Source organism: Pyrgilauda ruficollis, unplaced genomic scaffold (assembly GCF_017590135.1).
Source record: "Pyrgilauda ruficollis isolate IOZ18807 unplaced genomic scaffold, ASM1759013v1 scaffold41, whole genome shotgun sequence".
NCBI lineage: Eukaryota > Metazoa > Chordata > Aves > Passeriformes > Passeridae > Pyrgilauda > Pyrgilauda ruficollis.
In genome coordinates this window covers 1,964,453-1,990,054 of record NW_024525601.1, presented here as the reverse complement: position 1 = coordinate 1,990,054, position 25,602 = coordinate 1,964,453, and the positions used below count along the sequence as shown (strand labels likewise).

The following is a 25,602-nucleotide window of genomic DNA, read 5'->3' as shown; positions in this document are numbered from 1 at the left end:
GCTATTACAATATTAAAGCAAACCTCTTTCCAACACTCCCAATAGTTAACCCACCAGTAGCATATGGCAGCAGTATATAAAATCCAAACCAAGCAATCTTTTATTATGTTTTAACCGCCTTGATGTAGAGAGTTTCAGATAGTGAAGCCCCACGAATAAGTAAATGACACATGTAAAGATGTACAGGGTACTTCATCTATGAGTTTGACAGAACAGAATTAGTTAAATTATCTGAGCTGCGTCTTTCACCCCATCTGTGCCCCATTTGGTGGCTGAGATGTTTTGTGCGGAGGCTGCCTTTATATGCAGTGCCAGGTACCACGTGCAAGTGTCACAGTATTTACACAGGTGCCTCCACTGCAGAGCTCACACCAGCCTCAAAGATACAGTGACTCCAACCCCTACTCATGGCTGCATGCAGGTTTAATAGTATTCATCTCAAAATGCAAACCAGATCTTGATAAGGGACACACAATAAACCCAAGTTCTGTGTGTTAAACTAGCAGGATGACCTTGTAATTCTTGTCTCCAGAAGTGCCCTCACAATCTCTAAGACAGCATAACACAAAAACCAGCTTTGATTGAGCTCTAATACACACCCCCATAGCCTCACTCCTTCTTGTGAGGGGCTCCTTCAAACAACCACAGAATTGCTGTCATTCTCTCTCAAAACACTCATGAAAACACATAAAGAAATTCATGGGGGCATTTGGTGAGCCAGCCAAATGCCTATCTACATTGAACCGCTGTGTCTCGTCTCAGGCTGCAGCCCTTTGGGACAGACCCTGACTTCTTCGGTGCACCACATGGCTCAGTTTGGCACAGCCCTGGCCCAGTTTCTGGATCTCTGGCTATGGATCAACACCTGGCAGCCCACACGTGAGAAGACCCAAGTGACACCACGCCTCCCAGCTGAGGCCTCAAGACTCCTGAGAGAAAGGCATATTCACCTGACACAGCTAAACCACAGGAACCTACTCACAGCAGGTAGATTTAACATGAACAGAGGGTAATACATTGCTCCAATTATACAATTTCAAACACTACACACAAGTGGTACGTGATAAAACTTTTGTGTTTCTGAGGAACCATGTAATTTTTGAAATGTAAGTTAGCATTTCACTTAAAAATCAGTATGAAAGTATGCTGGACAATTTTAGGACCTCACACTTCACAGTGGAGTTCACTGACAATCTGTAAAGAAAATGCTTTCAAAGTGTGATGTCTAGCTGCTTCAGTTAGACACTTGCTTTTCTTCTCTTGACTTCTGAACAGTAAAACCGTATCACAAGGAATCACTGAGGTGGCATTTTTAAAATCATTAAATAAGACAGTCAAATACCACCTGTTCCCTCTTGCTACTGCAGAAAGATCTTGAATGTTTTTACAAAAAGAAAAGTAGCCTAATAATTCAGCCTTTTGAGAGAGTGTATCTGCCTTTTAAAAGTTTCTTTATCTTGCCTACTTTTCAATGTTCCCATCTGTGATATCTTGAACCTTAGTGGGCAGGTCAGTGTTAATTTTCTCCATCTGATCATTGTTCTCCAGGCCTATGCTGTTCCCATTGTACTTCTCTGTGGTTAGTTTGGTTGGGTGTGGAGGAGACTGCTCGGAACTTGGCGCTTGGTCCTCCTTAGAGAGCTCCTTCCACCGTTTCTGAAAACAAGGAGAACACATTTCAAACATTTCCCTAATATTAAAGGGCCCCCTTGCCAAGACGTCTTCCAAAAGAACAGCCGCTGAAGTAGATTAAAGCAACTACCAGATCAAGAAAAAAAATTGCTAGATGAAGAAATAAAGTTAGGTCAAGGTGTGTCTTCTCGAACCATCAATGATCCTTTTTTCTATTTTTCCAGGACTGTGCCACTGCAAAGGCATGGGGCCTCTACCTTCGGAGTTTGTACTGTCCAGAGCAGCTTCACAATTAGGAAGCATCCTGTCTTATAAAATCCAGCACTTGCCATTTCCCTCTACTTGCTACAGGCCTATGCTGCGCTCTTACCTTTTATGGCTTCAAAATACAACAGGACCTTGTATACAAGAACTGCCTAAAAAGAGAGAACTTTAACAAAGAAAATTTAACTTATCTGTGCCAGAGTCACGGCCTACTGTTTAACGTAGTGGCCCATTAGCCCAGAGATCTACTGCATCATAAAGCAGTTATTCACCTTATTTTGAGAAGTAATCTGAAATGAGATGGAAGAAAAAATGAAATTGGAAGGAAACCTGTTTTGCTAGATCTCTTTCCTAATGATAAATAGTTTGAAGGACTTGCTACAACAAAATTTCATGTAGGAAAGAACCCTAGAAAGTGCACAGAAAGGAAAAGAATCAGCCCTAAAAACCAATCACTTCTTTTCTCACACAAATCAGCCAGTGCCTATAGATTCATAGAACACCTTGTAGGGAAACAATCAGTTACTTTTAAAAAAGTCTGTGATAAAGCAGATGAACTGAAAATTGAATCTTCTCAAAACAAGTAATAGACTCCTGTCCATGGAATGATCTCAAGACTGCTGGTCTAAACTAAATATCAAACTGAGAAAGTGATATAAAAAAACAGCTACTTATAAATGGACTGCTGGCAAAATGAGTTTTAACAATGAACTGACTCCTCCATTAAAAGTCAAAGTTGTGTTTGCACAGTTTACTACCTTCCAAAATCCAAGGTGACATCAGAGATGAACGTTTGGCTAATGTTAAACAAGATAGGCGTTCAATAGCTTCAGGCCCTCTCCATAACTAGCAGAGAGAAGTGAATACTTCTCACACTCTGAAGAGTCAACCATTCCTTATGGAATGAAAATTACCCAGCTGACCTTGAAAGAGAAATATGCTTTTTTGAGCACTGCCAATTGATTTTCTGCACATAATGCCAAGGCCTAAAGAGAGAAGCATCAGGACAAATGCCTTGCACTGCAGGAGCCACTGATTTAAGGAAGATCATTTGAAGAATCGTAACAAGAAAAAGAAAAGTAATGAAAAGTGTGCCCTCCTAGGCATCCTCTTACTATGAATAAATAACACACTTGAACATGACAAGCAGTATTCTGAGTTGACAGTGCTCCCTTATATCCAGAAGTAAGAAATCTTGTGATCTAGACGGGTAAGTGTTGGAACCAGAGCTGTTCATTTTAAAAAAGCAAAGCAGAAAAATATTACTAGACACAATACCTCATACCACCAGAAACAGCTTCCACAAAATGAAGAGACTAAACTGCTGTTAGCATTAGGATGAATCATGAAGCCTTCTAGACATATGACACAAGTATCAAACCAGCAGCACACTATCTAGGTGTTGATTAGCAGTTGTGTAAAATTATTTATTTATATACAGCAAGTCAAGAAACATTTGTTAAAGAGAAGAATCAGACCACTACCAATACCGTAAAGAAAGGAAATGTGTTTTAGCTTATCTGCTCTATTCGTGATTTCAAGAAATCAACGAAATAAAAGAGCCCTAGCATAGGAAAGCAGAATTAAATGTGTTTCAAAGCCTCTCCTCCCACTTCTCCCTCCCACCTAGGCCCAGCCACTTAACAAAGCTGTAAGCTGTTATGTCTGCAAGCTGCACTGATAAAACAGTGAGATTTGGTAATCTCTTTGCACCCAAAATCATTATACTTGGCTAGACTGTACTAACTATAACACAAATTTTAAAGGCTATGAAGAAACAAGGCAACTTTACCAATACATATTATCTGTAGCATCAGGCAACTTACCTGCTAGGAAAATAGCAAAGAGATTCTAAAACAGATCCTTGCTATCTTCAAAGTTATACTGGGCATTATCTTCCCTTTTTAGTATTGAAAGCATCAATTGAACCATTTTTTTTTCTTTAAACATTTGGACAGACAAATTATTTTAATATTTTATCTAAGAGGGGACATATACACAGGGTTAAAAGTTTAGTTTGACAGAAAGCACTGAACAGATGCCCTTTCGTACCTCCTAGGCATCTACTGAAAAAGGTTAATAATTTAAATCTCACAAAATTACATGTTTCAAAATAATCTGGAGCTTATTTTTTACTACTGTTGCAATCTGCTGTTCAAATACAGGGAGCTAAACATTACCTGTATAGTTGAATCCCCCATTATAAATTTTGCTCCTTCTATTACAGCCATATATGAAAATCTTAGTTGATCAGGGGTCTGAATAAGTCCCATTCGATATTTCCTCATATCCAGTAATACCTTCTTAATATCTACAGAAAATGTGTCTTTTTTCTCCATCTGTAAAGCAAGTCACATTGAAAGTGTCAGTGGTATATAAAAAATAATTACAAGTAAAAATTAGTCATAAAATTCAATCTAAAAACTAATTTCTCCATATTATGCTTTGGGCGCCAATGCTTCTGTTAGTTATAAGGAAGATTAACATCTCAAATGATTTCTAATTTGTTTTTGAAGGAAAAATGCAAACCATCTAATGAAAACTTACTATGAGCAAATCAAGGATCATGTATTGAACAAATAAATTAGTACCCTAAAATTAAGTCTTAAAATTAAGACATATAGATATGCTCAATTTTATTCAGGCTTGAATTTGGACCTTGAAATAGGACTATAAGAATCAGAGCTGTAAAGCAGTACTTCCTACTGCTTCCAAATAGAACAGCAATTCAGACTGACTGACTATGGCAGAAGTTTCCTTATGTAAAGCAGAACCCCAAACCCAAGCAAGGCACACGCCTATCCCCACATTACATTCACAGGGTGTTTCTTAAGTACAATTGCACAATTGTATCAAAATACAGCCCTATGTTTTTCAAAATGCATAAAACCAAAGAAAAACTGAAGCAAAAAAAACCAAAAAAAAAAAAAAAAAACCCCAAAAAAGTAAGTTGAGAGGATCTAACTAAACCAGAAAATGTGTCTCTTGTAATTCAACTGAAATTCTATTTCAGTTAAACCTGTGCTGTCCTTTTCACTATTACCAAGCACAAAGAGAAAACTCTGTGCCTGGACTTTACAGTCCAACAAAAATTTTTATTTATTTAAAATATTATTTAACATTCAAGGTTCACTCATGTCATGAGCAATTATAGATATGCAGTTCACTATAAGCAACAATCTATACATCCATGTGGCACTGGAACTGGCTGCCAAGCCCCACCACCCAGAGGGCTGCACAGCAGGAGAAATTCTGCACCACCTTCCATTACACACTGCAGGAAAATTAGGAGCATGCTTGAGTTGTCGTCCTAGTTCAGATAACAATTTCCTGCATGCATAAGAAAAGGGCCCTGGAGAAAAAGACTTACAGATTTAATCATCTCAATATATATTCACAAGCTTTTTTCATATGGAAAATACAACCAATCCTCAACCTTTTCTAAGCACATCTTACATAAAAGGAAAAGAATGTTTACAATTTACTTTCCAGGAAGATTTGAGAATATATAATTGTCCTGGGGTACTTCAAGAGGAATTTGCAAATGCATTTCAAGAGCTGTGTTTTTGCCATCAAAATATGTGAAGAAAAAAAGCCATGATGTCTTAAATTAAAGTTTCCACTGGAATGTCATTAGCTTCAATGTTTTTAAAGCCTTCTGACCAAAAAACCCATATTGGGAAGGTTGGCAGGGTGTCAGGACACGGGAAGGGGTGACAGAGAAAATGCAAACACTTACCAGAACAAGACAAGTATCTACTAATGAAAATGTGCCGGAACGTCCTATTCCCGCACTGCAGTGAACTACTGCAGGTCCGTGTTCGGGACTCAGTGAACCAGATTCTCTGACTTTAAACAGGAAGTTCAGGAATGAAGCTGGGGATTCAGGAACTCCAAAGTCTGGCCATGTAGTATAATGAAAATGAGAGATCATCCTGGACTCACCACTCTAGAAGTGAAAACAAACACTAGAACTAGAAAGCATTCCTCTTTGGCTCAGTTAGCGCATATTTCCCCAATCTCAATCAACAGCTCTTTTCTATTTTAAACCTCCCATTAAGACAAACAACCCAGTAACTTGCTTCAAGCTGGATGACAACCAACAGTGCACGCTGAAGCAGTTTTATCTGAGTTGGTAATTTTTTCCTTTGTAATTATTACCACACACGGGGTTTTTCCCTTCTTCTCAAACTTCCAACATTCTGTTTGGTTTGCTTTACTACTTACTCCCAAATGTCTTTGTTTGTCTACCAATAATGCAGTTCAATCTCTGGCAGCAGTTACTAGACAGCTAGAATTAATATGAGTGAAAAAACCCATGTCAGCATTGTACACACTCTGCATTCTTGCTTCAAGCAAGTTTTAATGCCAAGAGGTATTACATCTCCTTTATACTAACCACATTACTGAGAGGAGCAGGAAGCGTTCCTTCCTGGAAAAGGCTATAAAACCCATACAGAAGGATGTCTAGCAAGACTTCTGCTGGACATCTTCTATCTTTTTTAAGTAAAAAAGGAGGATTCCAAAATCATACAGCTGCTTTAGAAGCACTCTGTTAAGAGTTCCTCTCCCAACACAACCAACTAACTGCAAATACTGAAATGACAGCAAGACAGTATGTATATGAAATTTGGATCACATTTTTACAGAACCCACTTCAGACTGTTAAATGCCACTCCTTGCCATGGTGATTCTGATTGTAGCTCAGGAATTTTATAAATGTTCAGTTATTTTTTTAAAATTTATTAATTCAGTTTAAATTTAAGTTATAATTTATTATTTCAGTTATTTAATTTTCCACATAGACTGACACCTACATAAACTTGGGCAAAGTTTGAACACAAAAGGATTTAAAATCAGTGTATTCCAGAAAAGTTATTCTTCTTCTTCAGCAACAGTAAAATATAGCCATGAAATAAAATAAATTCTACTGTTCTTCATCTGCTCAGTCTGTTTCTACTTCTTATGAGAGACAACTTACGAAATTCCTTTATGAAATTAAAAGAATCCATTTCATAGTTTCTGCAGTAACAAAAATAAGTCTCTCAAATTGTCTTTTGCCTTCAATGCCCAATACTGCAAGACTGCCAATACTTTCACAGAAAATAGTAGATATTAACATGAGTCCAGTCACTCTAAGATGCACAGCTATCTTCCAGAAATATTTTGTCTTTTGGCTAGGTGCTCAACAAGGACAACAAAGTGTGATCTACGATATTGGGAAAACAAGTTAATGTTAAGACTTCATAGGGGAAAAAAGGAGTATCAAGCCCAAAATTGCATAAATATACTAGGACTTCCCTGGAGCAAAGCATTAAAGAGTTTGCATTTGCTCTCCTACTGCTCTTCTGTACCTCATTTTTCAAGCAGCAAGTTAACTCACAAATGAACTGAACAACCTGTTTGTTTAAAAATTATGAAGGAGGCACATTTTTCATAAGAAATCTGGAAATTTAAGCACTTAAGCAATTTCCTCTAAGGAAAACAATTCATCAGTTTCGAAACAAAACTAAGAAAAAAAATAGAGAGGTAAACTAAATGCACATGCATAAAGTTGTTTCTTCTGAATCTAGATGGTCTCTGTAGGTAGCAATTGATACTCCCTTCTTCAACGTTCTGAAAGAGCATTCCAGATGAAAGCGTCCCTTACACCTCAAGAAGGCAAATATGCCTTTTTTTTTGTCACCTCAAAAAAGGTGACCTGTGGGGTTTGTTTGTGTGGGCTTTTGTTTGGTTGGGGGGTTCTTTTGTGTGGGGTTTTTTACCCCAATCCCATCCATAACAAGCACTGGCATCTTCTTCCTAATTGTTTGTGTGGGCTTTTGTTTGGTTGGGGGGTTCTTTTGTGTGGGTTTTTTTACTCCAATCCCACCCATAACAAGCACTGGCATCTTCTTCTTATAAAAAGAACAAAGTATGGCTAAGTGTCACCCTACTTATACACTAATCTGAAATAGTAACTTCTAAAAGAGAGATCAAACAGCGCTGTTGTACACGTAACTCTGCTCTAACCCTCAGAACTACATTTTTCGTTCCTTTCTTGTATGAAGTCTTTATCCATCCCATGATTTTCCATCCCTTCAGCTCATTCTAGAAATACCTAGCCTCTTCATGTCTCTACGAGAGTCCCATTGCAAGGTACTGGAACCAGCTGGTCATCTTTGAATTCGCAGTCTCTAATCCTACAGTCAAATCCCATTTGAGTATTTCAAACCTCCCACACTGCTCTCTTAAACAGAATGGCTCTTTCAAGTGGTGCTTGGCAGCCAAGCTGTACAGCTGAACCACTGCCTTTGTGAGGATCTGTACCACCCTTTCTTAAACAACTCCCAGTCACTGAGCCATGCAGCACTTACATGAAGTGACGTGGGACTGTTACGAGAAGAGGTCTGGCTTTTTGATTCACAACTGTTGATGGACAAAAAGTCAAATTTAAATAACAACTAATTTAATTTGAAGTGTTACCAGGAAACTAGCTAATCTTTTCAAATAAAAACCCCTGGGCTTCAAGACTCAGGCAGCACTATAAAATTTTATATGTGATATACAAGGGATATAACATAGAAATATTATATATTTCTGCATGGTAACTGAAAACCAGCTAGTTCTATGGTAACCACAATACAATTTTCCAACATTTATTCCCTAAAACTAGCTACCCAAAAAAAAAAAAAAAAAAATCCTTGTATGACCATGGGACAGCACTTAAACTACTATTTTGACTATTTTGTTTTTTAAATTACTCTAACTGTGAAAGTTTTACTGGAATAAGCTTTCTATAAATAACCAAGATAGCTAAACCTGATGAACTCGTAAAGCAGACACCACACCGCACAGCTCTGCACTGACTGCTGGAAACATAAACAGTATAATCAAAAGATGATCGAAGAACAAGCTCCAAGTTACAGAGATCCACATGAGGACTCGAGCAGAAAAGGAACATCCCATTAGATTAACTTCCAGCAAAACAAGCCTTGCTATAACCTTTTTGCAGTGACTAGCCAATCACTCAAAACAAAAAGGAGCAAAAATCTTGTAGAGTAACTTCAGGTTGTTCGGTCACATTGGAGTTTGAACATAAATAAAACACTATAAAAATTCTCAAAGGTTAAGTTGGTGCCTTCATCAGAGTCAAGTAAAACAGGGGGGGACAAAACAATGCTGGTCTGCCAAGCTTCACACATTGCTTATAAAAGCCATAATCAAAGTGCTACTGAAATGGTCAAATATATGGAGACACAAAACACCTACAACCCTACAGTGGTTCCATATTTAATGTACATGCTTAAGTTCATGAACAACTAATTTGATCATATAAAAATGAAAAGGCATCCTATAATGGCAATATTCTACAAACTGAAATTCAAAATCAACTTCTACCAGAGCCTCCTCTGTTTGCTCATTCATGATGGCCAAAACGTTTTCCAAAATTTAAATAAAAATGGTCTTGAGGGCAAGGGGGCCAAATAATTATCAGAAACATTCTGGTTCATCCACAGGATCAGCTAGTGAGGGCTGCTGAGCAGCCTTGCATTACCTTAATCTGACAGTCACAGCCACACAGAAGCTTGGTACTAAGTGGAGAATCTGTTTTACTAATGGGTTTTTCCAAATATTTGCTATTTGTGAAGGACTCAAGATTCCACTTCAGATTTATTAATGGTACTTACTCTGAACTATCACACCACCAGTGTCACAGCAAATTTAGTTCGTATCTCCTAGTCCTTTCTCCATCAACAAGTATTTTCTTTGCAAACCTCTCCTTCTACTGCTGTATTCTTACTTCCAGAAACCCAGTCTCAGATACGTTCACAGAAAGGTTCCTTCTGCAATTTCAAATTTCACTGCTCTGTTTTCTTATCCAAGCAATCCCTGGCTTCCCTGAAGATCTGATGCTCATTTGCCCTTGCAAAGTTTGTCTCAATTCCCCTGTACCAGTGCAGTAGCTTTGCTTAAAAGCATTTGTTATGTGTCACATTGTATCCTTCTCAGGATATCTGGGTTGCCCCACCAGAAATTACTGAAAACAAAATTTTCTTCCTCTAAAGACCAATACATAAAGTTGTGACATTAAGGAATAAAAAAGCTAAAGGCAACAATTAAAAATAATATAAAAAAGCATATTCAACACAAGGTGGAGTCTTTCCCAAGATAGATGTTAAGATCTAACAATTCTCCTGCAACATTTTGCAAAGGTTATTTTATATATTTAATAGGCTCTCATACACTTTGCTATCACTTCTCCAATAAGCTGGGAGACATTGCTTCAAATCATAGCCATTCAACAGCTTCACACATCAATGATTACAAAATTTTAACATGAGCACAGTATCTTCCTTCTCCCTTTATTTTCCAAGAGGCACTGGTTGGTTGGAAAAATACCAATAAACACCATTTTCTCTGTGCTAGCCTCAAGACCAAAATTTTCATAGAACAGATATATAAGAAAAAAATCAAACTAACAAATACCCTGATACAATCCTGAAAAAGAACAGCCCCAAATCCCACCTGTATTTTTAAGTAATCTTTAACACAAGCAACAAAACCAATCAGAGATTGTTTCATTGGTAACAACATAAACACTTTTCATATACCCATATTTTGTTTATGTCTTAAAGAGATTTGCTGCAGTAAGACAAACTTAATTGAGCTCAGAATGCTTGCATTATAAAGATGACCTTGGTTCTCTCTGTTTTCAAGGAAATACTAAACTTTAAGTATTCTTGGCATTCAGAGTCTATTTTGTTCATGAGTCATCCTATATTCCAGGCATTGAGTGGCTAAATGTCTTACACTGCCTCCACCAAAGGCCCCTGCAGAATAACTTACATAAACACAGCTAAGCTCACATTTCAAGTTACTGTGAATGCTCAGTTCCCACAAGTTCTATGGTATAATTATCAAATTCTTACAAAGGGCTGCATATAATATTGACAGTGTTAGACTAGAAACTATGTAGCTTTTTTTCATTTGAGTAACCAAGTATGTTCTGCTTCTTTTACAAAAATTATGCGTTGGAGTTAATATTGACGGAGCCTTACCAGAGTACTACAGATATAAAATAAAAATTCATTACAGAAAGACTGGTATTTCTGAAACTGATTTATACGACTGTCCTGGGTTTGCCAGGACAATGACACACGAGAAACTCTGTACAGTGCTGACAGGCCTGCACTGCTGGTCCAAAACAAACCTAGAAATTTAAGTGCTCAATAGCTCCAACTCAAAAGTCTACTACAGTATACTTTGTGCTGTTCCTTGAGGCATTTCTGCATTTTCTAGTTAATGTTATGTTCAAACGTAAACATGTAAAGAAAATCGTATCCTTTGAAAATAGGAAGTTTAAAAGTAAGGGCCAACATCTGCCAAACAATTCCATGAAGATGCCTTTTTGGTAGTTAGGAAAACTTGCATCAGCTTTCCAAAAGACAGAGTTGTTCTTTTTCAGGCACTAGCTAGCCGGCATTACTCATCTTTCTTTTGCCTTTGCTGTCAATAAACAAACTACTCAAAGAGAAATTCTTAAGGTCAGCAGGACAAATATTTCATAAAGCTCTTCTAACATGGAGAAGACCAAGCAACAACATGCCAAGTTCAATCATGTTAATCACATGAGGGAAGTTATGAACTAGTATTATCTCATAATGCCATCAACAGTTACTATAAATTCAAATATTTGGGAACAAATATATGAATAGTTGTATAAAACAACATGCAGAACATCTTCAAGCTCTCCTTTCCCAAGTTCTCTGACAACCTTGAAAACATGCCACACTAGCACTTTCAATTAAAATACGGCAAGAGTTATAGGGAGAGAGAATATCTTACAAGACATAGCTGGAACAAACAGACAAGCGCTTCAATCCTGTCGTCCACTCTGAAACAGAAGCAGTAAATTCCAACCCAAGCTCAGGCCAGGAAGAATTTTTTTGAGCTTAACTTGGTTAAATTGTCAAAGTGCTTAATTTTTTAAGAGAAAAGGGTGATTGGTCCTTTGGAGCAAAAGGGGAGGTAAACAAGAGGCGACAAAGTTACCTACCTACAGGTGGTAATCACTCCTCCCCCCAAAAACTTAAGACAGCTGGACTAAATTACATAGAAAACTCAAGTTCCAGTACAAAATCAGTAATTAGTCAGGTATCTGATATTAAAAGGAAATCAGAATTTTCCACTCTTGTGTTCCTCCCTTATTTTAATTCTTACAGCTCCTCTTAGAACTACCACTACCATCATTTAGAATTCAGCATGTCTAGGTGCTGCTAAATGGAAAATACAAGTATACAAATGCCAAAGATGTTATCTCTCCTAATGTATAGACTGAGGTCTAAATCACTTGCTTATTTCCACACAAACATCTTCAACATTCTCAGAAGCAAAGTGCATTAAAATTTCCAGTGTAAAAGCTCACTCAAACCTGAAGTGACATCATGCTAAGTTGTTCTCATGATACACTTAAGGCCATGAATAGGAGCTGTACAGACTGAGAAAAGCTTACGTTGATATTTTCTAATTGCAGTAGATGTACTGTGTAATAGGATTTGACGTCTTCAGACACTAGTCTCACACAGAAACCTGTTTCACTGAATGTCATAACTTCTTCTTCTTTTGTTGGCCAGTATTGTGCACACTTCACCTAAGGATTTTTTTTTAAAGAGAAAGAAAAAGAAGGGAAAAGAAAAAAAAGAAAATCCTTGTTAAATATCCTAGTATCTTAGGCTTTGCACGTGCAGATTCTGAGTTCACATTTTCAATATACTAGACTCAAATACCTGCTCCCACTTTGAGGAATTCCTGAAGTCCATAATGTTTACAGCCAAGTTACTACAACTGTTTCAGTGGCTATTATGCATTCCATTTCGATGTGTTTATGCTTTCTTCCATCACATGGCTAACAAGCTTTGAGATACGTCTTAAGCCTTCCCTCTCCCCCCTCTAGTTCTCTACAGGGAACTGAGATATCTGCTCAGCTATTTCAGCATTTCCCCCTTTTGTTTCTGACTTGCACACCTGCACATTTACAGAACTCATCTATCACACCCAGTTCTACCCAGGCTTACTGAATACTGGAAGGTTCTAGTGAAACAAAAGAATTAACTAACAAACCAATGCAAAACTATTCTTTGTCTTGTATTCCTCTTGCTCTGCACTCAAACCTTCTGTAGGAAAATTTTTGCAAAAAAAAAATAGGTGACTTTTTAACAGACCAGCCAAATATTTTCATGAATCTGCATTGAATAAAAAACAAACCTCAAATGACATGCATTTATAACAAAAATCTGCAATGCTTTTAGGCACCATAGCAGAAAAACTACATCATAACAGAAGATCTGTGTATTCTGCACATATGCCACTGGTTCTGAAGAATCAAAAATAACTAGAACAATACAACAGTTCTTGGGCACCAGTCTGCCTTTGTTGTTACAGCTAACATCCCTATATAACAGATACACTACTCCATTACATTTAGAAGAATTAATCTAAATATACTTTTTTTCCCACCTTCCACTTTGTCCTGGGAACATCTTACACTGCCTCTACTTCTCACTGTCTGTACATCCTTTCTCAGAATGCTACTTTCACCTCTCAGGATGTACATTTGTTAGATGCTCTTTTCACCAAACTGAACTGTATGTCTTAGCTCCCTCACTTCACTATCATATTAAATACACATTATAATGCACATCAGTGAGAACATCTGTTAGTTCTTCGAATGTAACAATCAAACATTGCACAACTATATTCAAATTGTGTGGCATATTTTACAACTTTATGCCTAATGTCACTTACCGATTCTTTTTCCACAATCCTGTTCAACATGACAACTGCTTTGGTTTTTTGCTGCCATACCATTAGCCAAAAATGGCAACATGTATTAGGTAGTGGACCCTGTGTAGTAAAAAATACGAAAATAGGCATGAGAATGTATAGGCAAAGCAAGTGTTTGAGCACAGTTAACAGTTCACTGTGGGAAACAGGAAAGAGTCTTCCCCATAAGTTTAAACAACTTATTAATAGAATTATAGAAATGGCAGGCAAGAAAGTAGCCACAGATCATTCCAGGACTTAAAAAGGCTGGGGTTTTTTTAAGGAAAAAAATACCAAACAAAACCAAACAAGAAAACAGTAAGAACTCGGGGAATGGTTATTCTGGTTTAAGCATCACTATTGTTGTGCTGTTAGAAGAAAAGCTACTGCAGGCACGCTCAGAAGGTACAAGATGGCTTAAGGGGTAGAAGTATTGTTGCAACATATTTACAAAAGAACTGAAGAAAAGTGCAAGAAGTATTTCAGAAGCTTCATATACGGTAAATTCCTCATACTTCAATATCCCCTTTAGCTTTTCTTAAAACATAAAATAATCTGTTAGCAACTACATCACACTGAGATACTGTACTTCATGTAATAATGATATACTTTTAATTCATGGAGACGAGAAACAATCCAAACAGAATCAGAACTGTACAAATCCCCCTCCCTAGATTCTCAATCCCTGTAATAAGCCAGTAATTGTACTGCTTACCTGTGTTAAAATATAATACCTCTGGGCTTCTTCTATGACCACTAGGCTGGCATTGATATAGTCATTCTCAGTGTTCTGGAGTTTTACACGACTGTGATCATCTAAAATTCAAAGAAAATTAAGAATTAATGACGCATCCATCTCAATGAATACTCTCTAACAGGCAAGTTTGGTTTAGGACTAGTCTACAAGCAACCAGAACTAAATTCTGCTGTATGACCCAAACAGCAAACTACAAATAAAAGAGAAACTAATTTCTCAAATAACTTTGATAACTGTCCCATTCTCCCACTGGCATTCCATCAGAGTCATTTCAGACAGCTATTTAATAGAAGCTGCTCAGAAAACTGGAATACCTATTTTTCTTTCAAAAAAAAAAACAACAAGAAAACAAAATTACCCTCCCACACAAGCCTAAAGGTCCTCACAATCATCCCTCAACAGTTACATTTCCTTAATACAACAGCACCACAACTCACAGCAGACAACACTGTCCTATCACACCAGATCACTCCACAGCATTATTTCCTAAGTTCATTATTTCCTAATTTCCAAGATTTTTGGTGAACTGAAGTTTCACCATGACATAGAATCATGAAGTTAAGCTCACACAGCTAAAAAAAACCCCACTAAAGTCTTCTTGCAGTAGTAATTCAAGCCAGACTTGAATTTGATCAATTTCATTTTCCCTGTAAGGTATTGTTTAATATTATACAACACAAAAAATACTAAAAAAGGCACATGCAAAACCAAAAAGAGTCAACAAATCATCCAATTAAATGAAGCCTAATCTCACAACATGGTTTAATTTCAAAATTACACAAGCAAGACTGATGATTCCCCTTTTTATGGCAGAGGCAAGCAAAGGACTCTGTTTAAAATTCTACCATTAATATGACGAAGATTATCATACTGTCAAACTAAAAAAATGCATAATAAAAAGTCATTGTGGTTGCTTCTAGAACATTCTGGTATGTGATTTATAAACCTCTAGGAGGTTTATGAACCTCTAGGAGACATTTAGGTAATCAGACTAGTTCGCAGTAAGTAATCCTTCAGCCATTTATTGGTCACTGTATTAAATAAACAGTACTTTCAGTTTAAAATTTGTACACAACAACATGCTGGAAAATGAGATTCAACTGACTGTAAACCTCCTGAAGCTCAACACCTAGCAGAATAAGAAGAGTAAATAAAAAACAGCAAACTAAAATTACTTTAAGAAACTTCAACATATCTGAGGAAGAGATGGAAGAGATTCCATAAGGAAACTGACAGCAGAGTGAATTACGATGCAATACCAGTTTTTACAACTAAATTCACCTAGTCTGACCCACAAAACTCAGTCAGGGCCCAGACTGCTGTTAAAATGCCAGCCCACCCATCTTTGCACCAGAAGGCTCACAAACACTCTGGGAAACACAAAGAAATTAGCAACTACCAAGTATCAAATTCAGCACAACTACAATAGATGAACTCACAGCCAGCCTGTGCAGCACAAGGCTTATCTCAGAAATCATTAATATAAACCTGGATAGGCAAAAAGCTGATGGCAATCAAAAAACAGTTACTGAATTAGACTCTTGTATGATTTAATATGAATACTTTCCATGTGTTTGGAAACCTGGAAAAAGTACATTTACTAGGTCTGGATCTGCCTTTACATTCTCCCTCATCTATCTGCTATTGGCAACCACCGAAGATGATCTTGTTGGATTTGAGTAAAGAAGTCACCAATAAAGTAGAATTGTTTTGCTGCTGCTGCAGCACTCAAATTTGGGGTTGTTGCCCCACCTCCCTTAGCTCCTAGCTTTTATATGCAGTCACATACGAATGTGCAGAGAACAGAAAAATGCTGAAAATGTATTTTTTATGTAAAAGCATGAGAAAAACACTGGGTTAGTCTGTTTTCATTAGCATTCTAGCTGTAAGACAACACCATCTTAGTTTTCAGGAGTCTTAAAAGATTTATGATACCCCTGTGTGAAGAAAAAAAAATATTATCAAAGCCAAGACACAGCAAAATTAAGACATATGTGCATTTTAAAGTAAAATATATCTCTTTGTATTATTTTGCCAGGATAGGAAAGCATTACTTTTTCCTTTCATGTATCACTTTATCTGAAATGTTTCTACTGGAAAGAAACCAAGACCTCTGTAAATATTACATGTCATTTGCCAACAGGAAAAACTTAAGATCTTGTTATAGTAAATCACACATACCGGTACCAGTGTTCTCGGAAAGGTGACGCAAGCAAGCACTGTTAACAGTTTAATCACCCAGCGGCAGCTGCTGTACTGCTGCCAGGGACAAATAGCTGCAGCCTCTAAGGAGGTTCCCACTTTAATCCTTACATTCTCAGATTCATTTTTTTCCTTCTTATAAAATTTGCTTTGTAAACATGACAAATAAAGTTCTGCAAGTTGTTTTTTTTTTTTTAAGTTCCTTTAATAACTAATTCTATGTACAGCCAGCCTCCCTCTCCCTCCCCAACTAAAACAGAGGAGATCCTGCAAGTACTCTGGCAGACAGTCCACAGGACAAAAAAAACCACACTAGAATATATTGATTTCTCTTCTTTCAAGGGATGAGGTTCTTAAAGGACACAATGACCTAGAAACCTCATTCAAATCCTGGCTTGCTCTTCTGAATTAACTGAAGCAAGCCAACTTTTGACAGTGAGTTAGCTGTAATGTATTTCCCATATGTATATAATTTCCAGTTACAAAGTACTTAGATTTATATGAACGATAAACCTATCTTTAAGATAAGATTTAGCTTATGAGTTGCCATGCCCACAGCAGCTAAAATACAGTACTGCTTTTCTGAAGAGCTAATTCCCCTATTTCGACAAACTATGCAGCCTGAAAAGGAAGTGGAAACCTTAAAAATTATTCTCATTCTGGCTCCCGCACTGAGAAAAAACACTCCCAGAAAGACCCTATCTGAGTAAGCAAATTCTGATTACCCATTTCCAGTGGAACCCCGTCCCACTGACAATACTTCCCATGCATCAAATAATGCCAAAACTTCAGAACACTCATCAATCTGCTCACCTCCTGCTTAACAGAAAATGACAGATCCAGTTAAAATCAAGATACAAAATGTTTGGCATTTTACATCACGCAGTTCTTGCAGTTGATTAATGAAAGATTTTCATTATAAAACAATTTTTCTAGAACACTGTATAACTTCAAAATTATCTTTTATCCAAGAGATATGTCTGGTCCCCCAAATATAGAGCTATTAACAATAGAGGAAGGAGAAATGCTACTTAGTGGATTAAAGAAAGTCATAAATAAAACATGCAGCCACCGCAAGCCATCCTAGTGACCCTACCTAACCTTTCCCGCCTACCAACAAATCCCTTCCATTTCACTAATCTAAATCTAGTCTATCTGAGCTGCTAAATTATTAAAATTGCAATACCCTAGACTTCCAGTCTCAAGCTTCAGAGGTGGCTTAAGGCAAAGGAAAGACAAAATGACTTTTCCTCACCACCCTGTCACGGGTTGTACACAACGAATGCCATCGTATCAGTCATGGCCTAGCTCACCACTGAAACATATTCATACCGAAATATACATGTCACTACTGCATAGCATCCCTACAATTGTAAGCAGGATTACAGGAAAAAATCTTAAGGCACATTAAAGTTTATATCAGCATGTCCTATACAATTCTCCTCTTCCCCAGCCTCAAAGGAAGAAATATCTCCAAATTCAACAGCACCTCGAGTTTATTTTGCAATGTTTCACGTGGCAAGACATTTTAGAGAATCATTAGATAACATCATAAAAATCACCAATGTCAGCTTCTAATACTTCAAGAAATGCAGCAGGCTTATTCTGGGCTGAACATCTCCCTGTTCACAGCACATACACTTGAAGCACAGGACACAAAGGGAACAAATATTCCTGCAATGATAATTAATCAGCACCAACTCTGTTCCCTGTAAAGCACAATTCTCTTCATTTTCCTCTCCTGTACTCCATGCCAACTGTAAGCCTATGGTTGAAAGATCTGACACAAAATCTACTCAAGGCCACAGGAAGAAAACATGAGAAATCACTACCTTGCAAGATCTTCCAAAAGCAACACGATCTATCAGCAAAAATGCTCAGATGACCCAGGTTCTTCAGCAACACACCATATTACAAAGGAAGGCTGAAGAGAAAATTGTGTAAACCCCCATCTACCCTTCAAAAGCAAAAAAAAAAATCCTGCCAATTTTGCTGAGGGGATTTCCTTCTTGCCTGTAAATCTGGGACCTCAGCTCTAAAGGTGTTTACAGTCAATCTGAGATACTAGACTCCTCTGATAAGAACTAAGGTTAAGATTTAGAAGCAAAGTTAATTGCAGAAATCTTTGGAGTTTCATTAAAATTATTAATAAAGAACAACAACCTCACAAGTTACTTTCCTCTGTTAACAACGTTTTCTGAGAAATGGTTTCATCTGTCCGGAAATGACTGGCTGTCAAACCAAACCTATTTCAGATTAACTTCCTGTTTCAGTACTATGAAGCCAAAATACTCCTCTGCCTATTCTAGACTAGTACCAAACTATTAGACGACTATTTTTTTTTCATCTAGGCAGCAATTTTTGAGGGCTTTTACCAAACCAAACTTACATATGCTACAGATCTTTAGCCAACAAAAACGGACACTAACAAAAATACTTATGAAACAGGAAACAGTGTGAAACTCAACCGTAATGGGCAGAGATGCTCAGCCTTTCTCAGCAAACAGAAATCCATTTTTATCTAGAAATGTATGTAACAGACACAAGTTTGTTTCAGTGTACTTGTCCAAGGTATCACAGTTGAAATGGGACAAACCAACCCAAAATATTTTTTCCTGGACTTGTAATTGACATATTTCCCGTCAAATTGAACAACCTTTGCACTTCCTCTTGCAGACACACCACCTCAGATGTTAGACGGGCTTGGCAGCTACCACGGTTAACAAACCATTTTCTCATTGCTTTTGGAGAACTAAAACTCTTTCTTTAAATTATGCCTTTCAGTATGATTAAGTAGCCAGATCTTAAAAGTCCAACAGCTGGTTCTGAAGGCCCTTGGCTATTTGAGAATATTAGTACCACCCGTTTTTCATGTAAACACTGTTAAAAAGCAGCAAAATTTACAAAGTGAAGGACTGAGACGTCAAGATTGTGTGAGACTGAATTGTCTCACATTTCTGCAATACCAAGTCCTTGCATACATGCACCACAATTAGATGTGTTCACCACAGTTATCAAACCATGGAGCTTTTATCCCAGCTGCTTTGAAATTTAGGCACTGCTACCTTGAAATCTTATTTATCATACACTCCCCTTCCAGGCCTCTTTCTGCTCCTGACTCTCATCGTTCTCACTGATGCAACTGAGTCATATTTAAAAATACAGAAGTGAAATTCAGGAGGAATTAGCTAGTTCAAATACAGTGTTTTGCTCTGTTCTCCTGATACAGCTTTGTTCCCAGTGCCCAGTTCTGCAAGCTATCTAGGCGGACCAATTCAAACCATCCTTCTTTCACAAATGCTAGAAACGGACACATTACTCATAAAATTCAGCATCTTATTCAGTTCATTCATCATGTAATAATCTATGTCAGAGTGTAACAGAAAAGCTCTAGCTTTTTCCTAAGCCAAACCACTACTTCAATACTAGATTTTATCTGTCTTTCTGCTTTTGCACTGGGTCCAGGAATTAATACAATCATTCGTATTTTTTCTACTGGCTAAACATGCATTTCAGAAGCAGGTTTTACCATGACTAAAGCAAAAGCGTTTGATGTTCCTCACTACTGTATAAGACATGCCATGATTAAGAAAAATATTGAGCTTCACATAACTGCAGGAGATGAATACAAGTCACATCCGTAAGGTATTACTAGAAGCATTATTAGATATTACTTAAATAATACTATATATTTTTATTTATTTTAAAAACACTATTTTTAAAAAGAAAAAAGCACAAAGAGTTTGAAAGTATATTTTCACTCTCTACATAAATTACAGTCATATATGGGAGAAACAGTAGATAAATGCACAGATACAGTGTCTGACATGGAAATTGCGTAGGATGTTAGACCCAGGACTAGAATCTAGGACTTCTGGGCTCACATCTTATTTTCAACCTTCTCATCTCAAACCCCCATTGCAACTTAGGTATGAAACAGAAATTGAGTAAAACATCTCTTTCAGCACTGGTAAGATGCCAATGCTGCGCTGCAGCAGGACAGCAAAGCTGGGACACCCAAGTGCCTCTGCACAGACCAACACGTGTCCACCAGAGGCCTGGCTCCATTTCCTGAGCCTGTGGTGAAAGTCAGTCAGCCTTGCCTCATCTGAGGTATCTTCCCAGCACTGGACACTCCTCCAGTGCACTGAATTCCTAGGCTGAGTTCCATCAGCGTGTGTGGGAAATGGATTTATAGAAAATTTCAGGGGGGGTTCAGCACCACGCCAGACTGGACCCATTTGGTAACAGTGGAGCATCCTGGCAGCAGCCTAAGGAGCAGCACTGCATCTGACCAGTGTGACTCAATCCAAGACCCTTTCTGTGCCATTTTGAGAAGTGCTATGCACATGCTGTCACCACAACTTTCAACTGGAAACAAGGAGCTCAGCACTTCTCCAAATCTCAGAATAGGTATTCAGATCAGGCTCTCAAGCAAAAAGCCCCAGTATACCAGCAACCCTCCAAAAACTCTAGATCCAGTAACAAGGTGGTTTTTAGGACCCTTCAGTATTCTGGGAAACTTTATAAGGAACACATAAACATGTTATCTGTCCCAACTTTAATATACTGGGAAAAAATTAAAGCCATATCATTTTTCCCCCCTATCTGTAGCTCACATATCTTTTTGCAGTAATTTTGGCTTATAATTTCTGAAGTAAAATGCTGATGAAAAGAAGCCCACAGCATCTCTGTAGCAGAGAAGCTGGTCTAAAAAAAGTTTTTTTTCATGTGAGACCTAAGATCATTACGTCAAAAAGACCATTTTATGGCAATTAGTAGTAGTAAAAAGCACTCCACAGCTTATTTACAATACGAGCAAAACCAATAACATTTCAAGCATTTTTTAAAGCAACAGTAGAAATTGAGTGGCATTTATCCACACCACCTTAAAAATGTGCAGAATCCCTCAGTTCAAAAAGAAAACATTTCTTTTAGTCAAGGTGTACTAACTTAACCTCTATACTCATTTTTTACAACAGATAAAGCACTATTAAACAAATAATTTCCCCATGAGAAAAACACCTCTAAAACATTACTCTGCAGCTCACAAAAATTTACCTATACACTAATATCTGTGATTTGCAACCATCTCTCATCCACCATTCAGCACAATGAGCTTAACATGCAGAGTCTTCTCCCTCCTGTCAAACACATTTGTGTATGTGTTACCAAAAATCCCATTTACATTTATCAGAGGATACATGCCTACAGAAATAAACAAAATGCCAAATGTGCAATGACCTTGATTTATCACCTCCAGCATTGACAGGATAAGAGAAGGTCTAAGAAGTCTAGTTGCAATGATTGCAGAAAAGATACTCACATGGACTAACGTCTCTGTATCTGTTTCGATTTCTGTTTTCTGGATATTTTGCAACTCTGTGAGGGTAATCACTGGATTTATGTCGGATTTCCTTAAAAAGACAAAATAAATAATTGACTTATAGCCAGCAACCTGATTAAGATTAATATTCTACACATACTATTAATTAAGCAATATTACTAATAACTAACATTTTTTAAACCAAGTTTTACTGCCCCTAGTGTCATTTTCACTCAGAAGATGCATTTCATTCATGGCCGAAGTGCTACCATTTAGATCTTCCTACATTTGGCTAAAACTACCAAACACAAGCACCATTTGACGAGCAACTGATGCATCAGGAACCAAGGGCAAAAAAAAAACCCTAATCACAGATATTTATTATGCTTACAGTTTACCTCAGAGCTGCACATTATCCCCCAAAGCAGTAAGGGACTCAGATGCAACAGCAGTATTCTGCTGGCTCCTTTAAAGCAATTGGCAGCATAAAACCCCACAAACTTAAGTGAGCCAGTTAATGGTTTTATGGCTACTGTTAAGGGCCATAGGATTATTTTTGGTGGTTTGACGGCTCATCCCATACAGCTGTAGTTAAATGTGAACCAATATAAGAATTCTGGAGTCACAAATATCAATGCGAATCAAAGCCTGTTCTCCCCACGCATTAACACAAACCTTCTAATAATCTAGGAGATATTCAGACTCACACACTATTTTAAGGACCCGACTGTTCACACGTTCTGAATGTTCTGCTTTATTGATTTCTTCCCTGAGGGCACCTTTTCTAAGACTTCACTAAGATATACAGAATTACCTTATGCAGAAAACTGAAAATGGCCTTCAGTGTATTCTACTCCATATTTATAGCTCTGTACTGATGCCATCTCAGCAGAAATGTTGCACAGGACAGAATTAACAATATTTTACTTTGAATTCTCCTTCTGTTTTTAGATTATATTGCTACATTTGATCATTATGTCCCAAAGAGCATTTAAACTTCTTATTACAACTGAGCATTCTTTGGTCTTCTCAATGTTCCCACTATCTTTGTCTTCAAACTTCCTAAATAGTCTAGTCTATTCCCAGACAATGAACACAGCCAGAAAGGGCATCAGCGGAAATATAACGTACAAAAGAAAGCTCCAATTTTTAGCACTGGTTGCATGACCTTTCTTTAAAATGCACTGCCAATCTGCAAGGAACATAAATCACAATGTGGAGCAGCAACTGGCAAGCACCAATACTCCACATATTTGTATAAAAACCTCTTGATCTATTAGGCTTTCTATTTTGATACAGACACTGGTACTTCTCTTGTTTACATGGCTGACAAGCTTTGGGAACTTGCTTGTGGAACAAATGGATCTGGCAGGCATCCACACCCAAGTTTCCATGAAAGGTAAATTTTGTATTACTCAGTAACAGGATGCAACATATTTTGTTTCTTAAAGCACCTGCACCATCAGTGCACAGAAAAAGACCCATGTTTTGGTAAAAAAACATTAAAATAGCTGGAAACACTTCTGCAGTGATGGTGTGGGAGGGTAGGCTTGCTAAAAAGAATTAAACTTAAAGAAATTTAATGACTAATTCAGAAATCAGTTTTCCCACATAATATCCAGCCATCACGCAGAATCACAGCACATCCTGACCTGGAAGGGACGCATGAAGACCATCAAGTCTTCATCAGAGTCAAGACCATCGGAAGGGACGCATGAAGACCATCAAGTCCAATTCTTGACTCTGCACAGAATAACCCAAAGAAGCACCATGTGCCTGAAAGCACTGTCCAAGCCCTTCCTGAACTCCAGCAGGCTTCGTGCTAGATCCTACTTATTTGTAATACAGATATATACAAAACTGCAACATCTGAAATATTACAGTAGAGATACTGTATTCGAATAATCTATAAATCAAATAAATTATTCATTTAACAGAGAACAAGCATAATTTGAAGTCAGTAAAGAAAACTTTGGGGTTCAGTTCTCTTTCCTCATTTGTGAAATAGTGCTATAAAATACTGTGGGTTTAAGTAACAGCTCTAGTGACACCAGCTGATACATAATGCCCGTTTTATGGAACTGACTGTTCTCGGAAGTTCTTAATCTCGTTAAAAAAAATTGCAAATACTGCATTTTATTTACTGGCACACGCGCAGAGCCCCCGCAGCGGACGCCGAGCTGGCCAAGGCAGCGGGAACGGGGGCTGAGGAGAGAGCACGGGCGCCTGAGGAGCCGCACGAACCAGCGGAGGGGTTGGGGGGGCGGGGCACCCAAGCCTTGGCCGAATCCGTACTATCGGGCACAGCTTCGCACACCCGCAAGCCGCGGCAGTGCCACGGCGCTGTCCCGGCTCGGACCGGCCCCGCTCCGTTGAGCCCCGGGGGCAGCGCGCAGCCACAGCCGCCGCCGAGCCCGCGCACGCGCCTCGCCCCGCGCCTGCGCGCCACCGCCCCCGTCCCGAGTCCGCCCCGAGGGCGCATGCGCAGCGCTTGCCCACGGCTCCGCTGCTCGCACCTGAGGGCGAGAGTCGTGTTGGCCCAGCGACTTCCGCTCTCCCCGCTGTTGAGGCGGCGGCGGAGCCGCACGCCAGGCACGGGCGCTGCCGGCCCGCGGGTCTCTCTCCCCCCGCCCCGCTCTCTCTCCCTCCCTCCCTGTTGCCCTCCGGCTAGAGCCGACCACGCCGCTCGGCTCACCAGATAACGCGCCTGCCAGTCGTTCGTGGCGTCGATCTCCTGGAACTCCTGCTCGATGGCGGCGGACATGATGATGGCGGCGGCCGCCAGGGCGCGCGAGCCTGTCCGCAGGAGGCCGAGCGGCGAGCCCGCAACCGCTCGCGCGCAGCCCCCCGCCTCACGCGAGCAGCGGGAGCGCACATACGCTCGCGACCGGGTGTCCCGCAGCCGGCGCCGGGCGCATGCGCGACATTGGCCCCGCCCACCGAGGGCCGTGGAGATCACGCCTCCCCGGGAAGAGGAGGCGGGAAGCACCTGGGGTGACGTCACTGGCCCGGCGGGGGGCGGGGCCGCACTCAGGTGTAGCGGAGGGGTTGGGGGGCCGGGGGCTCGGCAGGGCCGGGGGCTTCGGTCGCCAAACGGCCACCGAGCGTTTGTTGTCACAAAAATCACGGACTCAGTTCGCTTGGAAAAGATACGCGAGATCATCCAGTCCATCCTGTGGCTTAACATCACCGCGTCAACTAGACCATGGCACTAAGTGCCACACCCTTCTTAAAGCACCTCCAGGCACGGTGACACCATCACCTCGCTGGGAAGTCCGTCCCAGTATTTCATCGCCCTTTCTGTGAAGAATTTCTTCCTAATGTCCAACACGAACCTCCCCTGGCGCAGCCTGAGGCCAAGTCTTCTTCATGACGCTGGCTGCCCGGGAGAAGAGACCGACCCCCACCTGGCCAAAATCTCCTTTCAGGCAGTTGTAGAGAGCGATAAGGTCACCCCCGAGACGCCTGTTCTCCAGGCTAAACACCCTCAGGTCCCTCAGCTGCTCCTCACAGGACATGTGCTCCAGATCCTTCACCAGCTTCATTGCCCTGCTCGGGAGACGCTACAGAACCTCAATGTCCTTCTGAACTGAGGGCCCCAGAACTGACCTCGGTA

General features: G+C 39.2%; 1 protein-coding gene across 2 annotated transcripts in view; it reads right to left on the bottom strand.

The window, feature by feature from the left end:
* The window catches only part of PTPN2 (protein tyrosine phosphatase non-receptor type 2), a 30,427-nt gene extending 5,515 nt beyond the window's left edge, over positions 1-24,912 (bottom strand). For both annotated transcript variants that reach the window (XM_041477624.1, XM_041477623.1), the window contains exons 1-8: positions 24,682-24,912; positions 21,987-22,077; positions 14,417-14,517; positions 13,684-13,782; positions 12,392-12,529; positions 5,636-5,845; positions 4,077-4,235; positions 1,466-1,656 (exon numbers count right to left, since the gene is read on the bottom strand). In XM_041477624.1, coding sequence (XP_041333558.1) covers positions 1,466-1,656; positions 4,077-4,235; positions 5,636-5,845; positions 12,392-12,529; positions 13,684-13,782; positions 14,417-14,517; positions 21,987-22,077; positions 24,682-24,750 — 1,058 coding nt within the window. In that variant the 5' untranslated portion in view covers positions 24,751-24,912. The remainder of the gene's footprint in view (positions 1-1,465; positions 1,657-4,076; positions 4,236-5,635; positions 5,846-12,391; positions 12,530-13,683; positions 13,783-14,416; positions 14,518-21,986; positions 22,078-24,681) is intronic.
* Positions 24,913-25,602: the final 690 nt, after the last annotated feature.